Source organism: Chenopodium quinoa, unplaced genomic scaffold (genome assembly GCF_001683475.1).
Source record: "Chenopodium quinoa cultivar QQ74 unplaced genomic scaffold, ASM168347v1, whole genome shotgun sequence".
Lineage (NCBI taxonomy): Eukaryota > Viridiplantae > Streptophyta > Magnoliopsida > Caryophyllales > Amaranthaceae > Chenopodium > Chenopodium quinoa.
This window is the reverse complement of record NW_018742204.1, coordinates 18268202-18292766: the sequence shown is the minus strand read 5'-3', so window position 1 is coordinate 18292766 and position 24565 is coordinate 18268202. Positions and strand designations below refer to the sequence as shown.

The 24565-nt window shown below is 33.4% G+C and overlaps 2 protein-coding genes across 5 annotated transcripts; both read left to right on the top strand.

Moving 5' to 3' along the window:
- Positions 1 to 1203: 1203 nt before the first annotated feature.
- Positions 1204 to 2920, top strand: LOC110720952 (peroxidase 11-like). Its single transcript, XM_021900059.1, has 4 exons — positions 1204 to 1520; positions 1634 to 1825; positions 1952 to 2117; positions 2287 to 2920. Exons 1-4 carry the CDS (start codon positions 1293 to 1295, stop codon positions 2724 to 2726), a joined length of 1026 nt encoding a protein of 341 aa, XP_021755751.1. The 5' UTR covers positions 1204 to 1292; the 3' UTR covers positions 2727 to 2920.
- Positions 2921 to 4312: 1392 nt separating this feature from the next.
- Positions 4313 to 13137, top strand: LOC110720930 (uridine-cytidine kinase C-like). Of its 4 annotated transcripts, none has more exons than XM_021900043.1 (12): positions 4318 to 4612; positions 5451 to 5813; positions 6820 to 6934; positions 7538 to 7733; positions 7820 to 7933; positions 8104 to 8220; positions 9698 to 9892; positions 10693 to 10815; positions 10893 to 11014; positions 11685 to 11799; positions 11885 to 12157; positions 12633 to 12877. In XM_021900043.1, the coding sequence occupies exons 2-12, from the start codon at positions 5477 to 5479 to the stop codon at positions 12861 to 12863; spliced, it is 1938 nt and encodes a 645-aa protein (XP_021755735.1). In that variant the 5' UTR covers positions 4318 to 4612; positions 5451 to 5476; the 3' UTR covers positions 12864 to 12877. The 4 variants fall into 4 exon arrangements, 3 of the variants coding, with proteins under 3 accessions (XP_021755735.1, XP_021755728.1, XP_021755721.1); XM_021900036.1 differs by having other exon boundaries at positions 4319 to 4612; positions 8047 to 8220; positions 12633 to 13137; XM_021900029.1 differs by having other exon boundaries at positions 4319 to 4612; positions 5459 to 5813; positions 8047 to 8220.
- The last annotated feature ends 11428 nt before the right edge of the window (positions 13138 to 24565 follow it).

The window sequence follows — 24565 nt, the reverse complement described above, 5'->3', positions numbered from 1 at the left end:
CTAACTTTCCTCTCAAGAAAAGAATAGATTCAATGCTAATTATTGGTGCCTTAAGCTGGTACATTAATGAACCAATGAAAAATAATAACACAAAATGAAAATATACATCCAAAATCCAAGTTAGGTATATTTGAAATTTGGAGTTAAGTATGAAAGAAGAATTTATAGATAACAAGGCGGTGAGACTTTTAACTTTAATTTTCTTTCATCTTTGATTCAAATCTATATTAAGCATTTTTACTGTCTTTAGAAATTACTCATCATTTTTTTTCGACCTCTTATTTTTTGATACAAAAGTAATGTTCATAGTTGAGTAACTGAGTTATTAACTTAACATGTTTTTAATTCATTAAAAAGGTGTCCTGTGATATTTGTTCTTTTCTTATGAACGGTTTTTAATACTTTGTATATATGTTACGGAGTAGTATATATGGAGTACTTCATATAATATTCTACTACACTTAAAAACCCTATCTTACATAAAAAGTTCTAGATCCCATGATTATGAGATGGTAAAGTTGAGGATGTGAAAACAACCTTTTTATTTAGCAGTATCAACAAAATTTATTTCAAATTGAGCGCGAATTGAGTACTCATGAATCAGGACATAATTTCTTGAGTTAACACCAGTATATTACAATATTAATTCTATAAAAAAATTGAAAGTAATAGAACTCTTCTTTGTGTTTAATAATTTCACACCGTACAAATAGAGCAATTTAACTCATTTGCATCATATTTTCATGCAAAATAAAAACACTAAAGTAAAAGTAAGTTCTATGGAGTTATTAAAAATAAATAAATTAATTAATTAAATTCAACTTTAATTAGTCAGTGATACTTCAGTGATTCAATAACCTTTTTCACATGATCCTCAGACAACAAAACGACGAAGAAATTTAAGGTTTTCTCAAAATTTGTACTACTTCATAATCCTAACTAATTATCTAAATCATATACTTAAGTTGGTGACTTACCCTCTAATAATTAATTAATCTTTGACATTCAATAATGCTCTTATTTTCTTTTTTTCTTTGTTACTTTTGATCTATTTCACTTTTGTACATATAACTTGAATTAGGGTGTTCTCAACTACCTTAATATTAGTTGCATCTTCTCTTGACTTTAACTTTAGCTTCTAACATGACAGTAATTAACAATTACAAGACAAACTTAGTTGTATATAAAATTAAAGCATAGGCCGCCATTCTTTACACTTAAATACTTGTACACTCTAACATTGTCTCTCATTCTTCCCTTGAGAAAACAAAACAATAGATTTTGTAGCGAAAATGGCGCTAACTGATGTCTGTAAAAGTGTAGTCATGTTGTTAGTTTTGGCGGCGATAAGCTTGATTAGTGCTGATACATCTAGCCCTCCTTTAACATTGGAATATTACAAGTCTACGTGTCCTCGATTGCTTAGTATTGTAAGGAAAGAAATGGAGTGTGCTGTGCTTTCTGACCCTCGTAATGCAGCTACTATTGTACGTTTACACATGCATGATTGCTTTGTTCAGGTTGGTCTAGATTTGAGCACCTTCGATTTGAATTTTTATAAACTATATATTATGTACAAGTTTGATGATAATTAATTATGTATGGATGGACTGTGTTGTGAATTTGGTTACAGGGGTGCGATGGATCAGTGCTATTGGATGATACGTTGACACTTAAAGGAGAAAAGAAAGCTAGTCAAAATAAGAATTCCTTAAGAGGGTTTAAGATTATGGATAGGATTAAGATGATGGTGGAGTCTGAGTGTCCCGGAGTTGTATCTTGTGCTGATATCCTCACTCTTGCAGCTAGGGACGCGGTTATTTTGGTAACTAATTTAGTACAAATGATAAAGCTTACGAATTTATGTCACAATATGCTAGTAATTGTGAGCTTGTGACTAGTTCATTTCTTTGGCAATTTAGAATTTTGATATCATTGTGCTGTTTTGAAGGTTGGAGGGCCTTACTGGGATGTTCCGTTGGGAAGGAAGGATGCTCGAAGTACAAACCCTGAAATAGCCGAGGCTAACATTCCTGGTGCTAACGAAGGCCTTCTTTCCCTCATCTCAAAGTTCGCTTATCAGGGTCTGTCTGTCACTGATATGGTAGCCCTCTCAGGTTAGTTCATTCGAACTTTGAATAGCACAATACATTTCGTGTTTACTACTGCCTGCTAATTACTAGTAGCAAAGTTCTGTACAAAATATTTGGTGAAAGATCCCAAATAACATTGTAAGTTGAAATTTGATCATGATGGCTTATGAATTGCTATGTATTGAATCTGTAGGTGCTCATACCATCGGAATGGCACGATGTGAGAATTTCAGGGCAAGAATCTATGGAGACTTCGATTTGACATCAGAAAAAGACCCTCTGTCAGAGGCTCACCTTAGCAACCTAAGATCTGTTTGTCCTGCAGTTGGGGGTAATAACAATAATGTATCAGCATTAGATTACGAAACTCCTGATCTTTTCGACAACTCATACTATCAGATCCTGCTAAAAGGTCAGGGGCTCCTGAACTCGGATCAAGAAATGTATTCCAGCATGTTTGGGATCCAAACCAAGTATCTAGTGCGAAAATATGCAGAAGATCCCTTGCAGTTTTTCAAGCAGTTCGCTGAATCTATGGTGAAGATGGGAAATATTACTAATGCTGATAGTTTTGTCAATGGAGAAGTCAGGAACAACTGCAGGTTTATCAACTCATTGAGCCACACTGAATGAGTTTTCGGTGTTAACTGGACCTTGTAGTCATGTTTTGTGACCAAGTTCAAGAGATTTATTTTAATGCTCGGAATCAATTCAGTATGAAACCAGAAATGTGTAAAAGATGTTAAAATTTTGAACCTACATTGCCTGTGTCTTGTTGTATTTAACTAAATCTATATGATCATTAATATCTACCGTCTTTCAACTCATTCATGGACAACTTGTGCAATCAGTAGGCTTAGTTTTACAGGGTCATGGGTGCAAATTTGATTTTGAATGGGCACGCGACGTTGAATCTCCCTGCATCAACCAATGTTGAAAGAATTCACAGTTACCTCCTTAGAATAACAGAGGCCTTTGACAATTCAATCTAGATGATAACAAAACACAATTTAATCAACACAAGTTCAATTACATAATAATATATTATGGTAGATTTCACAAAATTCTCACCTTTTTTGGTTACCTTCAAAACCGTTTCTTTTCCTTCTTATACTCATCATCCTTTCAAATGTTATTGCCACAAGAAAAATGATGAAAAGAAAACAAAATTTTTTTCAAACAACTACTAATAGGTGGAATTTTCCAAATTATGAGTATTTGATCAATTTACAAGGAACTATTTGTAAAACTCCTTAAAAAAAAAAAAAAAAAAGGAACTATTTGTACAAAATGTTAGATGGTGGAATTTTTATTTCTCAAAATATATATATTTTGAGACCTTTTTGTTTTTTTCATCAACTCAATAAAAATAATTTTCAGAAACCTTAAAATTAATATAAATCCAAAATATTCTAGAAAATCTTATTCCAACTAAGATTTATTTGTCAAAGTAAGATAATTACAGAGTACGCCTATCATGTAATAAAAACTTGATGTCCTTTATGAACTTCTTATACATTATGTTTATCATTTTCCTAAAAACATTTATCATATAAATTTATGAATTATATGCACAAATAGATATCTTTAAATCTAGCAATTTGTTACTTCCATAAGTCCGTTATCTAAATAGCTAAACTCGAGATATTGTATACATTAAATTTACTATACTTTTTAAAAAGTCTTAATTACCGTAGAATTTATTATATACACTCGGGTATACTGTACACCCTCGGTCATTTGCTCATTTAATCAACAAATGAGCAAATAATATTTATATTCATTTGTTAATTGAATGAGAAATCGACCTCGGATATACGGAACACCCGAGTGTACATAATATGCTCTCTAGTTATCGAGATCACTCATCTACTCTCTCTCCCCAAGATGTATGGATAACAAAACAAAATCATATATTTCCATGTATAGAAAGAAAACAAAAATAAACCTAAAAATACAAGAATTGCACATTAATTATTGTTCCACGTAACCCAACCGCCCTTGATTCTCAACTCGTAATTGATAGCTTCACGATGTCCTTCCTCCTATGAAATGCTGAAACATCAACACCTATACAGAGTATTTTTTATTAAAAATTTAATAAACTCCCCAAAAAAGTGAAAAAACCAATATTTAACTCACCAAATTAATTAAATTTATTATTTTCAAATATAAAAAGTACAGATTTTATTGGTTTTTTTTAAGGAAAAAAATACAGATTTTTTTTTAATTTTTAATTATATATTTTTGATTATTTGCACCAACGCTTTAAATAGGCTTAATTTTTTCTCTCGCCTCTTCGGCATTCAAAGCCCAAATTCTCCACCCTTTTTGCCTCTCTTTCCTCAGTCATCTATTTAACAGAATTTTTTCGGCATTAATTAATCGATTTTTTTGAAAAAATATCTCACAATATCATTTTTTTTTTCTACAATAGAAAAAATATATTAATAAAAGCACAAATCCCGAGATTAATTTTGTGAACACAACTTGACTTGCTAGTGAATATCCCTACTTTGGTAAGTAAATTTTTGCTTGAATTGTAAGTTTTATAATCTGGGTTTTGTTCATTACTTCATTTATATAATTTGGGTATGCTTTTATTTTTTTATTTTTGTTATTTAATATTTTGTTTTTGTGGATTTTTGGAGTTTTTTAGATCCATATTTGTATTTGAAGCTGGCTTATATTTATGTTTTTGGCTGATAATTCCAATAATTGTGAATTTTATGCATCTGGGTGTGTTTATATGGTCAAATATCATCTGGGTGATCATTAGTTTTGTGTTTTGGTAATATAAGATCATTTAATTTTTATGTTCATGATTTATTTTAGACATTTAAATGTGGTTATCACAACAGTCTGATAAGTAGAATGTTGGTTTTGTGTGATCATTTGCTGTTGTTAATGTTGTTGTTGCAAGTAGTCAAGTTGGTATGTTGTTGTTTGTTTTATGTAAATTTGTGTTTATTTAATTGTTTGGGTATCATGATGTGCAGCTTGTTCTGCATTGTTCCGAGGTCATAACATGTATGCACTGGTTCTGTATTGTTTATCTCTGAGCTTTGTGGATGATCTGAGGTATCGGTGCAGAAATAACGCGAAATTATAATATTTTGTAATGCCAAAACCAATCTAGGAAGAATATTGTTGATTTGGTGGTTGCTTAGATTTATTGCTAGTAAAATATTAGCTGATGAGTGATGAAGCTGGTTTTACAATTAGTTATATTCTCATTAAGCATGTTATAAATGGTGATATTATTTAATTCACACTTTTCATATGTGGGCAACCAAGATTGTTATTCATATAATATATTCAATTTTGGATGTGTTTGTCATTTTGTAATTATCTCAGGATTGCAGGAAAATTAGATTTTGTCAATGGCTGAGGATGGTTCTAATTCTGGGTCACGTCATAGAAAGGCAGGCTTGTTAAAGGATCAAGTTCGATTAAGCAAGAGAAAAGATACTGGCCGTTATGAGATTGTTCCAATTAAGGCATCACTGTCATTTGAGAAAGGATTTTTTGTGGTTATTCGTGCATGCCAATTGCTGGCTCAAAAAAATGAAGGAATAACCTTAGTAGGATTAGCTGGTCCATCTGGAGCTGGCAAAACAGTTTTTACTGAGAAAGTTCTGAACTTTATGCCAAGCATTGTCGTCATATCAATGGACAATTACAATGATGCTAGTCGAATAGTTGATGGCAATTTCGATGGTAATATTTTTTTTCCACTACTATTTCCATGAAATACCTACATAAGTTATGAAAGATGAATAACTTATTAGCAAATGCTTGATTAAGTTCTTTGGATATCTTAGTTTTCCATTTGCTTAGAATGCATCTTGTTCTTAGTAATCATTTTATGCTGATAATTTATGCCTCCTCAGCAAATACGGTTTCCAGATGAGTTACGATCTCCATCCACAACACTAGACACTATTTGACTGGGTGTTGAATACAATTTTGGCTCATTTCACCTTGTTTTGTTGCAATGCATTGATCTTGATAGTTTGTCAATTCTTTGCTGCATTATGTTTCTACATACCATTTCTTTCTTCTATCCCTGCACGCAATGTAATATATTAGGAGCATATTGTTCATATCGTGTCATGTGTAGTGAACCAATACTTTCTGTCTGTCTGACATGATCTTGAACACCCCTTTATTGGGGACTATATGGGATGGTTGTTTAAATTTGTTAAAAATCCTGAAAATGATTACAATGATCCCTCTGGGATATGTATAATTGGGATCTTGAGAAGATGTAAGTTAATGTAAATAGGTAGAAACAGAATTTGACCTTTGAATTTGACAACTCTTGGTTTACATTAGAGGGAGGGGGGAAGATTGCTTGCAGTTTGCTTTAGATAGCTAAGTATTAGTGTAAATTTTTGTTCTAGACCTCTGGTAAGATCTTTCTTTTTTGTGCGTGTTGAAAAATCCATTTTGCAGACAAACATGGAGAACCTATTGGTAATAACAAAGTATTAGAGTAAATTTTAGTTCTAGACCTATTGTATGATCTACTCTGTGCATATCGACAGATATTTGGAGGACAATCAGTGGTGATGTTAACTTTTTGTGGCTGTCACTCTTCAATGGCTCCCAATTTGTCACATTATTAGTTATGTTATTAGCATTGACAAGCATTTTGCTCTGTAGTCGGAACTAGCTGGTTGACACTTGTTTTTGTTCTTATGTGGATATTTTTCTTGAACAGATCCACGTTTGACAGATTTTGATACATTGCTTCAGAATATAAATGACCTTAAGGCTGGAAAGGCAGTCCAGGTGCCTATCTATGATTTCAAAACAAGCTCCCGTGTAGGATACAGGTTCTTTTCTAAGACTTTTTTTTGGGTCTAGATGACCTGTTACTCTTATGGCAGGATTTTTGAGAGCTGTGGATTTTTAAATATATATTCAGGCTTCCAACCAGTGATTCTATAATAAACCCTTATATGATCAATCTTACGATGTTTAGTGTCATGCTATGTTGTGATATCATGCCAACAATTGGTAAGGAAACATAAATTAGCATTTAATAAAAATGGGGGCTTAGTTATCCTTTCTGAGGTTGTTGTATGATTCAAGTGAACAAAATGTAGAAATTCATGACAATCTTATTCGCCAAAACACTTTCAGTGGAAATATATCAAGCTGTGTAATTGCAGCTACATCTCCTTTGTTTGCAGATTACTTTATTTGTTTAATATACAATTGCTTCAACATGAAATATCTCATAAGAGAGTAATCTTTTCTGTAAGTGTACTAGTTACATATGCCTTCTGCTTCAATATTGATGCCTGTAGTTGCTATTCGAAGGCTTGGACCTGTAAGTTGATACACTTATATCATAATGTGGCACTTTCCTCTCCACTTCCCAAAGTTCTTGGCTGTTCATGTATCAAAACTCATAAAGATGCAAATTAATGCAGGACAGTTGAAGCTCCTAGCTCACGCATTGTGATAATCGAGGGCATATATGCTTTAAGTGAAAAACTGCGTCCTTTAGTAGACCTACGGGTCTCTGTGACTGGTGGAGTTCACAATGACCTTGTTAAACGAGTTTTAAGAGATATACAACGTGCTGACCAAGAACCAGAGGAGATCATCCAGCAAATATCTGAAACAGTTTGTTTACTCTGCCTTTATAATGTACTTATTTAAATATCTGTAAAGACCCTGCATTTCTGAAGTATTAATGCCTTCCTGTACAGGTCTATCCAATGTATAAGGCTTTTATCGAGCCAGATTTAGAAACAGCACATATAAAGATTGAAAACAAGTTCAATCCATTTACTGGATTTGAGAATGCTACCTTTATCTTAAAGGTAATTCCTACTTAGCAGTTGACTATTGACATACTGCGATGCTGGACTTAGGCAATGCCTGGATATATTTATACTGCTGTCTGTCAATCACTTAAGCCTTTCCCTTTCTACAGTCATTGAAGTTTATTTCAGAAGATCTTATTAAAACTGTTTTGGCCGAGAATCTGAAGGAATCTGTTGAGCAGACCTATGATATATATCTTTTACCGCCTGGTGAAGATCCGGAATCATGCCAATCATATCTTAGAATGAGAAATAAAGATGGAAAGTACAATCTTATGTTTGAGGTCTGTTATTCTAACCTATTTATCTTAATATCGGTGACCTATGTCTTATGTGAAATTGTGAGACACTTGTGAAGATGTTAAAAGTATTTAAGGTGGCATGTTATTTTGGAAAACTGAATACTGTTTTAAGTCATGTGCACTAGGTGTCACTTGAAGAGTTATGTGATCTTTTTCTATTATTTTGTTTATTCCCCTATTTTCTCACCCTAGATGAACTGCAATGACTGTGGATTAAATAAAGTTTATTTTAGCTATTGAATTTCTTACTTTACAAATGTCTCTTTATAAAATTCAAAAGTACCTTGCTTGGCATTAATCAAATTGGAGGTACAAACTGATGAGAGGAACTGGGAAAAGTGATATAACCTGACCAGATGAATATATATCATGTGCTGGAGACAGGTAGATAGTTGTAGATTCAATTTCTCGCTGGTCATTAAGGGATGTGGCTGAAGACCTGTTGCATGGTGGTTTTTTTTTTTTTAATACATTTTTGGCAAAAGACTTAATTCTGGCACAAACATGAGAACTTATTACTTAATATAGGAATAGGAGTCAAACTGAAGATGATTGCAAATAAGGCCTATGTATGGAGTATGGACATATGTGTGTTTTTTGCATAGGCTTGTACTCCTCTTTTTCCACATCTACTTCCCTCTGTTTATCTCAGCTGTAATTTAGACAATATTGCTATGGTATTATATTGATTGGGTTTCCCTTGGAAAGACATTAAGATTGATGGCTATGTACCCTTGCAGTCGAAAGAAGTGGAAAAAACAAAACCAAAAAGATGAGATGAAGTATCAAAGTGATCCTGAATTCTTTCGTTTTTTTTTTTTTTTTTTTTTTTTTTTTTCTAGCTCTTCTATTGTCTTGCTTAAATTTTATCATTAATTTTAGGGAAGTGAAAATGAGCATTTTACGGGGTATACCAGACTATCACATGTCTGTCAAGAGTCAGGGGATACATGATTATTTTACGCATATAATGTGAAGCAAATTAGTAAAACTATGTGATTCTGAAAACAAAAGCATTGGTTATGGGATTGTATCTTTGGTGTTAACGGCCTGCTAAAAGGATGTGTAGAATTTTAAAATGTGTAAGGGTTGAGGACAGTCAAGAAACATTGAGTACCTGATGCAACACACTTTTACATAGATATAAGTTTGCATATGGTTGTCCGGCAAGCAAGCTGGGTTCACTTTTGTCATCCTCAATTCCTCATAGGACTTATGATTCTCTGATGTAGAATTAATCTTTAGTTTAGTTTCTGATCCATCTTAAATTTTATTTGTGTCCTGGACTTTCTGACCGTTTGAAATTCAATTGATTTGTGATATAAAAGAAAAAATTGACTTTTGTATGTCATTATTGAAAATTCTTTGTGTTTTCTCTTCTAATTGTAATGAAAATATTGGGGGATTGTAAATTTTTTTTTAAAAATGTATTTTCTGACGAGATAGTTGGATACTTCAGGAAGTATTAAAAGAAAATCCATTCATCATATCACCTAGGATAACATTTGAAGTCAGCGTGCGTCTTCTTGGTGGGCTCATGGCCCTGGGATATACAATAGCCACTATTCTCAAAAGAAACAGCCATGTGTTCACAGATGGTAGGGTGACTGTGAAGATTGATTGGTTGGAACAACTTAATCGTCAGTATATCCAGGTACTGTCTATTCGTAATTCTTTTTCACTACTATAAATGTCTTTCCCTGACTACCAACTTTCTGAATGAGTTTCTGTTTTATTTGATAATTTTTAATTAATATGCAAAGCTATCTCGACTCTTCATTGTATTAACCAAGATTAATAAGTTATGTCCCAACTCAATGGAATCAACATATGTTGTTTTGAAACTAAATTGTTACTGTCAACAGTAACAAAGTTTTTTTTTTTTTTTTTTTTTTTGGGGGGGGGGGGGGTGGTCCTATTCCATTTACAAGTTAGGGTAACACTGACTTAAAGCACTTCTCCACTAATTGAATGATACTAGTCGTCTAGAGTTTAGACATGCATCAACTATCACTATATATATATAGTCTGAAATTCTCATTTGATTCTGATTTCCAGATTAGACTAAAGTTGGACCTTATTTGTACGTTAATCCTTGTTCCTTACTATATATATATATATATATAATAAAAAAAATTAAAAAAAAAATTAAAAAAAAGAGAGATGTTATTAGATTCGTATTAATGTATACTTTCCAAATATGACTTTTATAAATTTTACACTGCAGAATTAAAGATATTTAGTGATAAGTAATTGCAAATAAAAATAAAAAAAAAAAAAAAAAAATCTGATATGGTATGGTCTGATCATTTCTGAAATAAGGAAATGTTTGCTTATATAAGCTTGAACTGAACCCTAATTGGGTACATATACACTCCGTATATTGGTTCTCAGCTCAATTGGATGTTTTATGTGAGGATTTTTGTTTAGCGTTTTGTTTTATTATCTGTTAAGGTGCAAGGAAGAGATCGCTTGCTTGTAAGATCTATTGCTGAGCAGCTGGGATTGGAAGGATCCTACATTCCTCGCACTTACATTGAGCAAATTCAACTTGAGAAGCTTGTGAAAGAAGTCATGGTATGGAAATGCTAGTCATATTATGTATTTCTTTTAATATGTTGCTAGGTTTTAAGTTTCGTCTGTGCATCTTTAAGGCACTACCAGAAGATTTAAAGACAAAGCTCAGCCTAGATGATGATTGGGTTTCTAGTCCCCAAGAAGCCCTATCTCGAGCATCTGCTGATAGGATTGCATGGAGGCACAAGAACCTTAAAAGGTGTGGTATATTTTCTTAAAAAATGTTGCTTATCCTGGTGTATGTGTTGATAAAAGCTTCACCCAAACAGTTATATTACTTGCTTATTGTGATTCCTTTGGAGTTTCCTTTCTCATGCATTTATGTCTACTTAGCCTTCCATTTTTTTCTCTTTGCATTTTGTGTGTGTAGGAGAGAGGGAGATGAGGAGGGAGGGTGACATGTTGCTGCTACTAATAAAAATGCTGACTCAGATACTATTAACAGTCTTAAGGCATGTAGATTGAGCTGAGTTTTTGCTATCAACTACAAGCCATTCTCGCCTTGTTAAGATTACTTTCTAAGCCTACGTATATTTGATTATATTGAACGCAGTGATAGCTAATTAAATCATTTTCTAGTTTTATTGGCCTATTGTAGTGTCTTTTATTCTGTGACCTATGAAGTGTTGGTTAGAAAATAATAATAAATGAAGAGTTTTCTAGTGTTTTTCTTGTTGATAGACTGATAGATGTTGTCGAAGCTGAACACAACGTTTACTTTCTGTAAGAGCGATGTGCTTCATAATATGGAACCGGGGGGGGGGGTGGGGACAATTGATGGTTGTTGATTTGTATTATGGACTTTGCTCTTTCTGTTAGCTAAGAAAGCATGGTCGTTTTTAACTATGCAAAATTCAACATTGGTGCAGTGGTATGTCACGCTCGTACTCTAATCAAAGAGACAAGAATGCTTCTAAATATGATGTGAGTACCAGAAGATATGATGAGAGAAATCGTGAATCAGCGGCAACTTTGGAAAATAAGGTAATGGTCAATTAGCCTGATATTATTCCGCAACTTAATTGTATTTTCGTACATTATAACATTTGTTTTTTGACATGTCTTTTAGGGAGTTGTTACACAACTGTCAGATCAGATATCAACATTAAATGATCGGATGGACGAATTTACATCAAGGATTGAAGAGCTGAGCTCTAAATTAATGGTCAAGAAATTGTCTCCCAGCCAGCAAAATATGATTCTGCAGTCTGAAACCTGCAATGGCTCTGCCCCAACATCTTATTTTGTATCTGGCTTGAGCAATGGGTCGTTGACTGGCTCTATTTTGCCGAGTATCTCATCATCTTCCCAGTTGAATAAAGAGTCGCCTTTAATAGACGAGGTAAGTTGGTATCCCTTGTGCTATTCAGCATTTTAATCTGCATGTAGTTTTCTGTTCTGCTGGGTAAGGTTTGAGGTAGTGAGTAAGTTAGTATCATTTCTAATTATGGGTTGGCATCTCTAAATGATGTTGATGGCTTTTTTTATTCTGCTTAGTGCTACAGTCGGTATAGTTGTGCATCTTCCCCCCTCAAGTGACCATTGGTTCAAGTTTTTTCGAACAATTATTTCATTTTAATGTCACCTACCATCCATTCCTTGTATAAATGAATTTTTGTCCTGTCCAATTGTGGAGTAATTCTTCATCAACCAAATGAAAGTACCTATGGAGAACATTTTTGTTAAACCTGTGTTGGCATAAAATGTAAAAATGCATTACATGCTAACATTGCTTAGGTAAGTAAAGTTAGACTTCAACACTTTTCTTGCTCACATGATATTTTTGTAATCTGGTTTGTGGTCCTTTTTATCTTCAGCTACATGGAATTGCACGAGGACAGCGTCAAATTATGCATCAATTGGAAAATCTTTGCACTCTTTTTCGAGAGAATTTGGGAGAGAGGGAGAAGTCTCGTCGAGGAAGAAATGAGGGGAAAAGGAACATGGCAGCTGATGTTGAACCCTTTGGTCTTTCTATGGCTGTGGCCTGTTCATTAGCTTTTGGTGGACTAGGAATTGCCCTATACAAGCATTGGGCTCGAAACTGATCGGACACTAATTGCATTATTTTTCATTACTAAACATTTTTTGGGTTCCCTCATAATTTTCTTATTCAATACTAATTTTGACATTTTTGCCCTTCTGCTCGGGAAATATATTACTTGAAGGTCATGTAATTGATCGGTGTTTTTGAGATCTTGGAGGCATTGAATAGGTCCTTTAAGGTTCTCTGAGAGTAGTTGAAGTAAAAAGAAGGGCTTTAAGAAAAATTTTGTAAGCTAATTGACAGTTAAGTAGGTCCTTGAAAATTTTCTACAACCATATCTATTTGTTGTTAACCAAATTGGTCGCTCACAGGAATTTACAGGACTGCATTGAACAATACCTAAGTTCTAGATTTATACTGCGTATTAATGGTTGGTGTATATATACTGTACTATATTTCCAGTGTTATGTCATTGCTGGGAATAGTACTAGCTACTTACTCGTTAATGCTTCGTATTAGTCTGTCTATAAGATGTCATTGACAACATAGAAAAAGTATGCAATTAGGCCCCGTTCTTTAGAACTGCTTTGCTCTACTCTGCTGAGCCCTGCTCTGCTTAGATTAATCTGCTTTGCTCTGCTAAAAAGAAATTTGCTCTACTATATGCTATGCTATATTTTATTACTCCCTACAAAGGAAGTGGGGGCACTTTAAAAATAGTGAGTCCAATCTTATAGAATACATTCATAAAATACATTCTCTACATATTTTATTGATATTGGGGAAAGTATATATTACTCCCTTTGTTTTTAAATATTTGTTTCTGTTATGAAAATATTGTGTGGATATCCATTATCCTCTTTGTATGTTTCCAGAATATTCTAGATCTAGGGTTTAATCTTATCTAAGCAAACCCTACTTATAATATTCTATGTATATATATACCCCTATCATATGGAATAATATGAACAGATATTCTCTATCAATCTCTCTTATATTTCTCTTTATTTTACAACACGTTATCAACACCAAAGCTCTAATCAATTTGTAAATTTTATTGTTGATTTCTTAGATTAATGATTAATTCGTTGTATACTGAATGTGCTAAATTATACTCATTATTATCTTGTTGTGTCGCATCTTGGGAAGAAATTAGAAGGAGATTAAACTTGCTCATGGGTTTTGATCTTTTAATAATGAAATCACACGTTTCAAGAATAATACAAAGAAATGTGCATGATCTACAAAGCTAAAGCATATTGCTTAGATATCCACTACATACTAACGTGATTCTATAAACACAATGTCATGTTTACTTATGTTTCCAAAGATTATTTATAATTTGGCTAGTATAGTTGAGTGGATTGAATAAGGTATGTTTTGATTAAAGCTCGAACTGATTATGTCATGTCTTATTTTTACCTTCTCTTTCTGAAAAATGTAGATGGATCAGTATATATTCTCGTACATATGGACTTGAAGTTCCTTAATTAATTAAATATATAGCAAAAAGTGTGTTATGAGTTCAAGTAATTAAACATGACATTGTGAGAAACTATACATAATCAACGTTTTATTATGCCCATAAATATAAGAGGTTTTGTTTTTTTAAGATGAATGTAATTTGGCATGAGGAACATGATAAGTGTTCTATAAGTATAATTTTATATAAGCATGTTTTTGCTAAAAGGAACACGTTACTTGATACATGACATTGCCAAAAGAATTGGCAAAAGGATTTATGACTTAAAAAGTTGCAAGAATTTTAAAGGTTGTTGGATTGATTCATTCCATACCCCCATATGCAAGGATTAGGGGGAGATTGTATGTAACCCTTGCATATAAATAATAAAATATATTGATAGTCAGTTTGATACATACAATAACTTAAATATCAACGATTTATTTAATAGAAGTGACCACATGTTCATTAAATATTTTGAAATGATACCATCCTGAAGATGGATATAAACAAATGACATTTATCATATATTAGTTGTAAATGCTCTAATTTAAAATTGATGCCTAAGAGTACAACATCAATTGTTGATGAACCTATAGCATGCCTGAAGCGTGATAAATCAATAGTATCTAAAGATAATTAAGTATCTTTGAAAAGGAAAGGAGTCACTATTGACAATGACAAATTTGAGGAAGTGGTAAATATCATTACATTTCTAGAAGAAATCACTTTTAGTAAAGTTCATATGTTTCATGATTATATAAAAAACTCCAGAAGAGTGTGAAATATCCAACAAGATTAACATGTATCAAGTTTATAGTTTAAACTCCAGTAAAGTATGAGTAATTATTGGATAAAATATTAATTGATTGTCTTGCCAATTGTATAAAGAAACACATGTTGGTGTTCTAAAATCACATCACCTTCATGGCCATGCATATAGTAAGTTTAATAAAGTGATCACTAGTGTTGAAAACTGACCAGAGTTCAAATTTAGAGAAGTGATTGGATGTGATAATTAAATTAGGCCATCTGGGTTTAATAATAATTACCCGTAATGGAAACCTGAAGTTTCATTTGATAATGTGCTGACGCTTTCTTAATGTTAAATATATAAAATTAATTGAATGGCAAGACATAATATTGAGATTGAGTTATATTTGGATTGTGAGTTATAATAATTTGTATTGATGAAAATTTCAAGATTTAATATGTTTTGATTTTTTTATATAAAGGAGTAATGGCTCACCAGAAGTTCACCAAAATAACTTATATATTATTGTCAACTATCAAGTGATCAGAAGCTCACCAAATACACTATTTAAGTCTTTAACGATCCAGAAGATCATCACCTACTAGAATTACGAGCAAGTGATTTATGCTTGTATAACAATTCTTTTGATTGGGGCTATTATATGTCAGCACATATTAAATTGGAGAAGAAAGAAAAACATACAATTGCACAACATATGTCTCCCCATTGACATTGATCTCCAAAAGAGAAAATATCATTGAAAATTTAATAATAAATACACATGAAATACAAAGTTAATGAATAAATGATTCTTCATCGAAATTGTTCTCCAGAAGAGATAAATTTTGATTGTGATCCTCCCAATGAAATGAATTTTAATGCAAATTTATATACTAAGTTGGTATAGAATTAGACGCCCCTATAAAAGAGATATATTACCAACTTAGGGGGAGAAGAAATAGCAAAAGTTGGTAAAATCGAAATAAATAAATAAAGAATATGTATTATCCCTATAATGGTAGTTTGAAAAGTTATATATATGTCAACTTTGTATATATATTATCAAGATATGTTGCACATTTATGATTTGATTTGTATTCAGTTATGACTCATGTTGCATAGCGTTAAAGATACATTTTGGTCATATTAATTATGTGTATACATTGAGATAAAATCTTGCCAATTGTACTTGAATCACTACACATGAAGTGTAGGTTGTATATGATCGGTTCCAAAATAAAGATATGTTTAATAGATATGATATTTGGCAAGATAGTGCAGTTGACACTAATAGTGTAATAGTATATAAATACCATAGTGTATGAAATACCCTAAAAGTGGTATAGATATATGAATTATTATAATAGATGGCCTTTGATGTAAGAAAAATTATGATGGTACCAATGAGAAATGTATTCAGATATCATAGTAAAATAGCATGCGGAATGTAAGTTAAAGGAATTTTATGATACCGGTACATAATGAACCGATGAATAATATGCATATGCGTAATGGAATGGACTAATAAGTAAGGGATCTGAAATATATGTACATTTTGATGTCGACATAATGATCATAAGTTTATCATGGACCCGAAGTCCAAGAAATGTGGATTTTTAAATCCACACTGTACAGTGTCTTGCATCATTTTGAGTCTTATATTCATGTGCATGTGAGTCATAGGTTAATGGTTTATTGCATATGTAGGAAGTTAGATGCATTACTCATTGTATAATTTGTTTAATATGTTATCATGTTTTATATATCTCATATTGCATGGATTAATTTCTTACAATGGTTGTGGTGTATGTGAATGTTCATTCAAAGTATAGTAAGACATATTTACAACTTTGATGAAAAATTAGAAAGAGATATTTATATTCCAATGGGCTTATAATTGTAATGAAATTATTGATGACACTTATTTAATTGCACGTTATGAATCATGCAAAAAGAGTTCCTGAAGAACTTATATACGACGTATTTAAATATCCAGCCCTAAAAAGTTTATCTCCTGAATAATGCAATTACTATCAAATTCTTGAAAAGTCTATGTGACTAAATCATTGACATCTCAACTTGAAATTTGAGCATATAAGTGTTAGTAATGAGAATTACTATTTGTATATGAAAGAGAACTATCATGTTAATTATAAATATTCTAAAGAATCAACAAGATACTTATGCGTGAGACTGTTTTATCATGGTCCAGAAGAACCATGATCATTGTATTTAATTACATGTGCTATATTATTATTTCATACAAGATTGAAAAATCAACATTAATAATATCATGGGTTGCCATATTATTATTAAGGAATGTTTAATCAAATTATAATGATCATCAATTTCGATTATTCAAGACCTCCAGAAGAAGGCATAAGTATAATAGTTAAGGCAACTTTGAACAGAGATTTTGAATGAAATGTGGACAAACACATGTATTATTGTTATAGGTTTGGTGATATGAAGACTCACTTGTTTGAGTAAAAATTTGAAGATTTGGAAGACTCGAAATTAAAATCAAGGAATGATATTATTCTGCGTCATATGTGAAAACACTCAACTATATTGGATTCATTGCATTAGAAGACCTCAAGCTATACATTCATCAGGGGGAGAAATTACGCGCTGCACTCTTTTTCCCTTAACCATGGTTTTTGTCCCATATTGGGTTTTCCAGGTAAGGTTTTTAACGAGTCAGCATTTCGAGCGTATTACGAAGAATGTTGTACTTTTTTTCCTTCATTAGGTTTTTATCCCACAGGGTTTTTCTTAATAAGGTTTTAACGAGGCACAATCTTCGATAATGGACATCCAAGGGGGAGTGTTATGAAAATATTGTGTGGATATCCATTATCCTCTTTGTATGTTTCCAGAATATTCTAGATCTAGGGTTTATTCTTATCTAAGCAAACCCTACTTATAATATTCTATGTATATATATACCCCTATCATATGGAATAATATGAACAAATATTCTCTATCAATATCTCTTATATTCTCTTTATTTTACAACAGTTTCATTTTTTTCGGTCGTTTTTTAATACTTGCTCCATTTCCTTTTTTGAAAAGTTTTTACAATATTTAATTCATTTCTCTCACATATCTAACATAAATTATATATATTATTAATCTCATATTCAGTCTCCTCCAATTCTCCTAACTACTTTTGTTTTTTACAATTTTTTTAATCTTTTACCTACACCACTATCTCTATATTTTATTACTTTCTCCAATTTTTCCTAAAACTCTGCACATGGAAAAACGAAGCAAGTATTTAAAAACCGGGAGAGTACTAAATAAGGGCTAGTTTAACCCTAAGTCAGTTTAAATTATACTCACAAAACCAAGAGGTAGACTTAGGCCCCGTTCTTTAGAGCTGCTATGCTCTGCTCTGCTTCTGCTTAAAAATAATACTTAATATTGAATTATTATAATAATAATAAATATTTAATAGTAATAATAAATAATGAATTTAAAAAAATTATAATAACAAATAATTAATATTTAATAATAATACTACCTCTGTTAACTTTTATTTGCAACTTTGGGGTGTTATTTGTGAGACATAAAATATTTCAAAGTTGCAAATAAAAGTTAACTGATGTAGTAATATTATTAAAAATTAATATCTAATAATAATAATAATATTTAATAATAATAACTAATAATTAATATTTAATAATAATGATAATTATAATATTAATAATAATAATTAATATTTAATAATAATAGTAATAATAATAATGAATATAATAATGATAATAACAGTAATAATAATACTTATAATTAATAATATTAATTATAATAATTGATTTTTTATAATTAAAATTAATATTTAAAGATAATAACTACTATTTAAATATAATACTAATTAATAATTTTATTAATAATAATAATAAAAATAATATATATTAATTTTTAATAATAATAAAAATAATAATTAAATAATATTTAATAATACTAATAATAATTATTAAAATTATTATAATTAATATTTTATATTAATAATAGTAGTAGTGGTGGTGGTGGTGGCGGTGGTAGTAATAATAATAATAATAATAAAAATAAAATCTACTTTACTCTGCTCTGCTGAAATCTGCTCTGCTCTGCTGAAATCTACTCTGCTCTGCTCTGTTGAAATCTGTTCTGCTCTGCCCAAAAGCTCAAAAGAACAGGACCTTATTTGAATTTAAATGGGGTAAATGATTCAAGACATATTCTAACACTTAAATAAAAACGGTTCAAGCACCTAAACTTTTAAAGCATTAGGAAGATACAAATTAACAATAGGATAGTTGCTAGCCGGATCTAGCTATAAGTAATTGAATCCAATTGATGAAACAAGTAAAAAAACTCCAACCCAACTTGCTATTTTTTTTTTGGCAACACGCAAACAAGTAATATATGTGTACAGTACTAAGGTCCACGTTGCTTCCTTGCCTCCTGGGCTAATGTGTGAGCCTTTGAGACAACAGTCCGAGGGACCTTATTACAACAGAAATACATGAGATTGTCAATACCTTTATTGATATCCTGAGCTAACCTACGAACCTCCCATGGCGCATCATTAGGGTGTTGTAAGCATTTCCTTGCTTCCATGCTGTATGTGCAAACCTTAATGGATCTAGTCAATTCCTGTGCCTGGAGTAGACCCTCCTTGATTGCCAGCAGTTCTGAATGTAGTGGTGAATGGGCCATCACGGCTTTCCCGCCTCTCACAATTTCCATGTGTTCCTTCATTATGACCCATATGTAGGGAATAAATTTCAAGCGTTAATCCCCTTGCTTGAACCCCACTGTGATCATACACTAAAGTACGGTGGCGTCCAAAAGGGAAGAAGATAGAGCAAAAGAGTCGCCAACAAGTTTTAGGAACTTGTAAATCGTTCATAGGGTGAAGGTTACACCCCTTAACGATCCAAGAGATCGTCAACTCCATAAGGTCTAGAACCAAATAAGGGTTCGGGGATGAAGGTACAAATCCAACCTAAAAGAGATTGAACCTGCCCTAATAATAGGCCTCTACTTTATTCTGATCGTATTCATGTGCGCTTTTTGACAAACATGCAATCAATAGGATTAACCCTAAACCTGTTTATCTATGTTGGTTGAATATTAATGCACAAATAAATTATTATTGGCGATCACTTGAAGTTATAATCACATTAACCCTAAACAAGATTATTAATTATCTGATTAAGTGTGATTACAAGTACCAATTCCCTTTAAACACGCATAAAAAGGCGTGATCAAGCAATAAAAAATAAATACCAAGCAGCATAGTAATAATAAATATCATCATCATAAAAATAAATTATAATTGAAATAATCATGATAATAATCATAAATAAAATAATCATCATCAAAATAATAATAATAATAATAATATTCATAATCATCACAAATTACAATCATTATAATCATAATCATGTTCATGTTAATATTAAATCATAATAATAGCAAGATCCTAGGCATGATACTAACAATATTAATAACAAACCCTAGCATGTCACTAAACAATAAAAATCAAATCTTTAACCCTAACATGATACTAACAATCATAAATATTAGGAAGAACATAGGAAGCATCGTGACAATCATATTTAATATTAAAATTACCCTAGACATGATACTAGGAATATCATAATAACAATTTAAACATAATTTCTACATCATAATATCAATTAAAGTACTTACTTTGATGCCTCGTACCTCTTTCTAATAACAAAATACACACGTTAGTAACTTCAAGGAAAATAATAAACAAACAATCAAATTAAATAATTGAAAGAGAGATTTGGGACCAAACCCTTAGAAATTAAACCTTTCACGTCTAGGACGAAGGCAACTTCGAATATGGATAGGTGTTTCTAGATCTAATGAATGCGGAATTTTGTATTTGAAAATCAAGTTTCGAGAAAAGAGAAAGAGAGAGATGAATTGATTAAGGAAATCTTGATGAGAATTAGCAAATGAAAATTGATTGTAGGTGAGAATTCGTGAGAATTGGTGAATGAAAACGGAATTTTTAATACGTTATTTATAGAGAAAATAAGCCAAAAAGATAAATTAACAAAACAGAGTCTGGCGCACGAAAAACAGAGCTGGCGCCAACCCTGACTAATTGGCGCCAGGCGCCGATGGCTAGCACCAGGCGCCAGGCCTGGCTCCAAGTGTCAATGCCTGGAGTCAGGCGCCAGGCCTTTTTTAACGCGTTTTCGAAAATCAGATAAGTTTGCCGTACTGGAGGATAAAATCATATATTTTCCTCGAAAATGCTTTTTGATTTTAATTAAAACTCTGAAAAGTCAACAAAAGTCAATTTATCAATGCTAATTGAATTAGGAATGAAAAGAACCTTCTAGAAGAATCTAGAAGACTAAAACCATTCCTAATTGCATTAGGAATGATAAATCATATTAGGCCCTCCCCCATATCATTGGGCCGCATATAAAGCTCAAACCGGGCCCAGTTTAGTAAATTGGCCATAACTTCCTCAATATTCATCGGAATTGGGCTTATAATATATCGTTGGAAAGGTCTTGTCAAGCCCCATACAACTACACTACTATTGGATCCATATCATGGACCAACCAAACTGGATTGGCTGTTTTCTTAAAAATAAGTTTTCAAAAACAGAGAGAAGAGAAAAGAAATTAAAACTTATCCGCAACACTAGACCTTCTACACTTTCGCTTCATTCGATTATGATTCGACGTGAAAGGTACTCATCACTGGGTTTGGTTTTGGGGAGACACAAATGGGTGTCTACACCATCCTATGCCCGCCGAGTTTCTTCCCCCTTTGTTCATCTTCCATGCTCCATCAGTGAATATAGATAGTAGCGATCCTTCTTCACACACTCCCTTTGCCCAGAACAGAGCTAATTCTCCTACCTCTCTAGGTCGCATTTCCTCCTTGGCCTAGTGTTCCTTCAACCTGGACACCGACTTCTCTAACAAAGCCATAATCCTTCACGGGTCGGGTGAGGCATTGCCAAAGGTCACCTCATTTCTATGCACCCAGATAGCCCACAACAGGGCTGTGAAGTATGTGAGTTGCTCGGGTGGTGTATTTTTTTGCCAAATAATGTATTAGGTTTCGTGTCCAAACATTCAAGGGCGGGTCCAGTACACCCGTTTGGATTCCCAGCGGACCACATGCTTAAACTCTTTTAATAATCGGACAGTCACGAAAGAGGTGTTCAGCTGTTTCGCTAACAGTGCCACACACCTCACATATGTCGTTGATCTCAATTCCCCACTTCTGTAGATTGCCCTTCACATTCGTGCATCCTTGTAAGATTTTCCACATAAGGATTTTCCATCGCCTTGGAATGCGCAGGCTCCATAGCACTCTCCATGAGTTGCAGCGTTGCACCTCGTTTGTTTGTCTCTTATTCATCAACCACCAGTACCCTGACTTTGTTGAATATTTACCCGTTTTATCAGCAATCCAAATATCTTTGTCCTCGTCTGGCAGTGGTAGAGTTGGGTTGCATAGGATGGTCCTTGCTGTGTGGAAAGGAAAGAGCCGCCAAACTAAGCTACAGTTCCAATTGCCAGCCGCATTGATAAGGTGACTTACCTTTGTGTATTCTGATCTTTCCTCTTCCCCTATTGACTGTTTCAAGGCAACACGTCCACATTTTAGCCAGACATCTTCAGTGATGCTTGTACTTCTTCCATTTGAGATGCATTTTCCCACACCCTCCTTCATTTGTTGTGCAACCTTGATCATGCTCCTAAATTCCCACGACACTTTAGATGGCATTTTGTTTCTTTTAGCCAGCTCGATAGGAGAGTGGTGGTACTTTCCCTTAAGTACTCTGCTGACGAGTGATTTTCCCTCCTTATGGATTCTCCACGCTTGTTTAAAAATCAGGGCTTTATTTAACATGGAGACATTTCGAAAGCCTAGCCCCCCCTCTTCCTTTCTCATTTCTAGTACCTCTCTTTTTCTCCAATATATAGGCTTCTTCCCCATCGACTTACCCCAGAAGAATTGGAGGCAGAATGAAGTCATCTTTGTTACAAATTTTTTAGGCAAGAGATAAACATACATAATGTGTGATAGGATCGCAATAAGAATGGAGTGGATTAGTACCAGCTTGCCTGCTTGGGAAAGGCATTGAAATTTCCATGAGAGGACTTTCTGATGAACCCGCTCCACGAGGAAATTAAGAGCGCTTGTTGATCTCCCATCTATGTCCATGGGGCATCCCAAATATGTTCCTAGTGTCTTCTCCTGCTTCACTCTCTTAGCGGCTTCTTTAGGATACGTTGGAATCTTCGTGGTGTGTTCGGGCTAAAAATGACATATGATTTCTCTTTACTCACTATTTCCCCGCTGATCAGGAAAAACTCCTTGAGACATTGGTTCATCAATGCGCAAGCAGCAATGGAGGGTTTAAAGAAAAACAGGGCATCGTCTGCAAAGAAGAGGTGAGTAATAGCGGGGGAATTCCTCTGTACCTTTATCCCCGTCAAGATTCCTGACCCCTGTAGGAAGCTTACTCTCCGTGATAAAACCTCCATACAGAGGATGAAGATGTATGGTGATAGAGGGTCACCCTGTCGCAATCCAACACTCGGGTTAAACCACTTAGTTGGTTCGCCATTAATAAGCAGCGGATAGGACACCGAAGTGATGCACTCCATTATCCATCTCACCCAACGCTCTGGGAAGTTAATCTTTCTGATTACTCCCTCTATAAAGACCCAGCTAACTTTGTCGTAGGCTTTATTCAAATCCACCTTCATTGCAGCTGCAAAATTTGGACCTTTCTTCCTATTTTTTATTGTATGGTGATGTGTCTATTTTATATAGTATTTTACCCCCGTCCCTTGGTCATAATTAGTAGTGTTTTTGGCTCTTTAGAGCCACTTTTATTACTAATTGGTGTTTTCTAGTGTTTTCGTAGATTTGGTTGACTTTTGCAGGGACTTTTGCTTTTGGAGTATTTTCCCGAGATATTTTAGAGCAATCACGAGCATTGGAGAAGCACGACCAGACTTTATAGCCCAGGGCCGGTTAGAGCCATCGAACCGGTGATTAAGGGCTTGGTATAGGTGATACCGGGGCATTTGGACCGAGTATTCAAGACCCAAAGAGGAAACCCAGATTGGCCCGAAGAATTGGAGCCCAATCGAAGTCCAATTATTGGCCCAAATGAGCCGCCCGGCCAAAAAGGCTGGCGCCCGGCCGGGCGGGAGAAGCTTGGTCCGGCGCCCGGTGACGCGCCCGGCCGGGCGCGAGATTTGTATTGGAGTCAAAAAGGCGCACCCAATCGGGCGGTGCCTCGCCCGATCGGGCGCGTGTAGTTTTTAGGAGACGATTAACGTAGTTTTAATTTGTTTTAGTTTAGGATTTTATTACGGAGTATAAATACTCCTCCGTAATACGATTCTCTCTATCTTCTTTCTTAGACTTTCTCTCTCTACTTAGTTTTCTCTCTCTTAATCTCTCTCTAAACCTTTGTTCTTAATTCTTTCATTAATTCCAGATTTATTTTGGCAACGATTTCTTTTTCTTTAATCTT

What these genes read in the sequence shown, in the direction of transcription:
- LOC110720952 (XM_021900059.1), top strand. Translation starts at nt 1,293, where the DNA reads ATGGCGCTAACTGATGTCTGTAAAAGTGTAGTCATGTTGTTAGTTTTG. An exon ending in TGCATGATTGCTTTGTTCAG is followed by an intron (nt 1,521 to 1,633) that starts GTTGGTCTAGAT and finishes ATTTGGTTACAG; the next exon opens with GGGTGCGATGGATCAGTGCT. An exon ending in TGATATGGTAGCCCTCTCAG is followed by an intron (nt 2,118 to 2,286) that starts GTTAGTTCATTC and finishes TTGAATCTGTAG; the next exon opens with GTGCTCATACCATCGGAATG.
- LOC110720930 (XM_021900036.1), top strand. Translation starts at nt 5,477, where the DNA reads ATGGCTGAGGATGGTTCTAATTCTGGGTCACGTCATAGAAAGGCAGGC. An exon ending in CGGCAACTTTGGAAAATAAG is followed by an intron (nt 11,800 to 11,884) that starts GTAATGGTCAAT and finishes CATGTCTTTTAG; the next exon opens with GGAGTTGTTACACAACTGTC. An exon ending in AGTCGCCTTTAATAGACGAG is followed by an intron (nt 12,158 to 12,632) that starts GTAAGTTGGTAT and finishes TTTTATCTTCAG; the next exon opens with CTACATGGAATTGCACGAGG.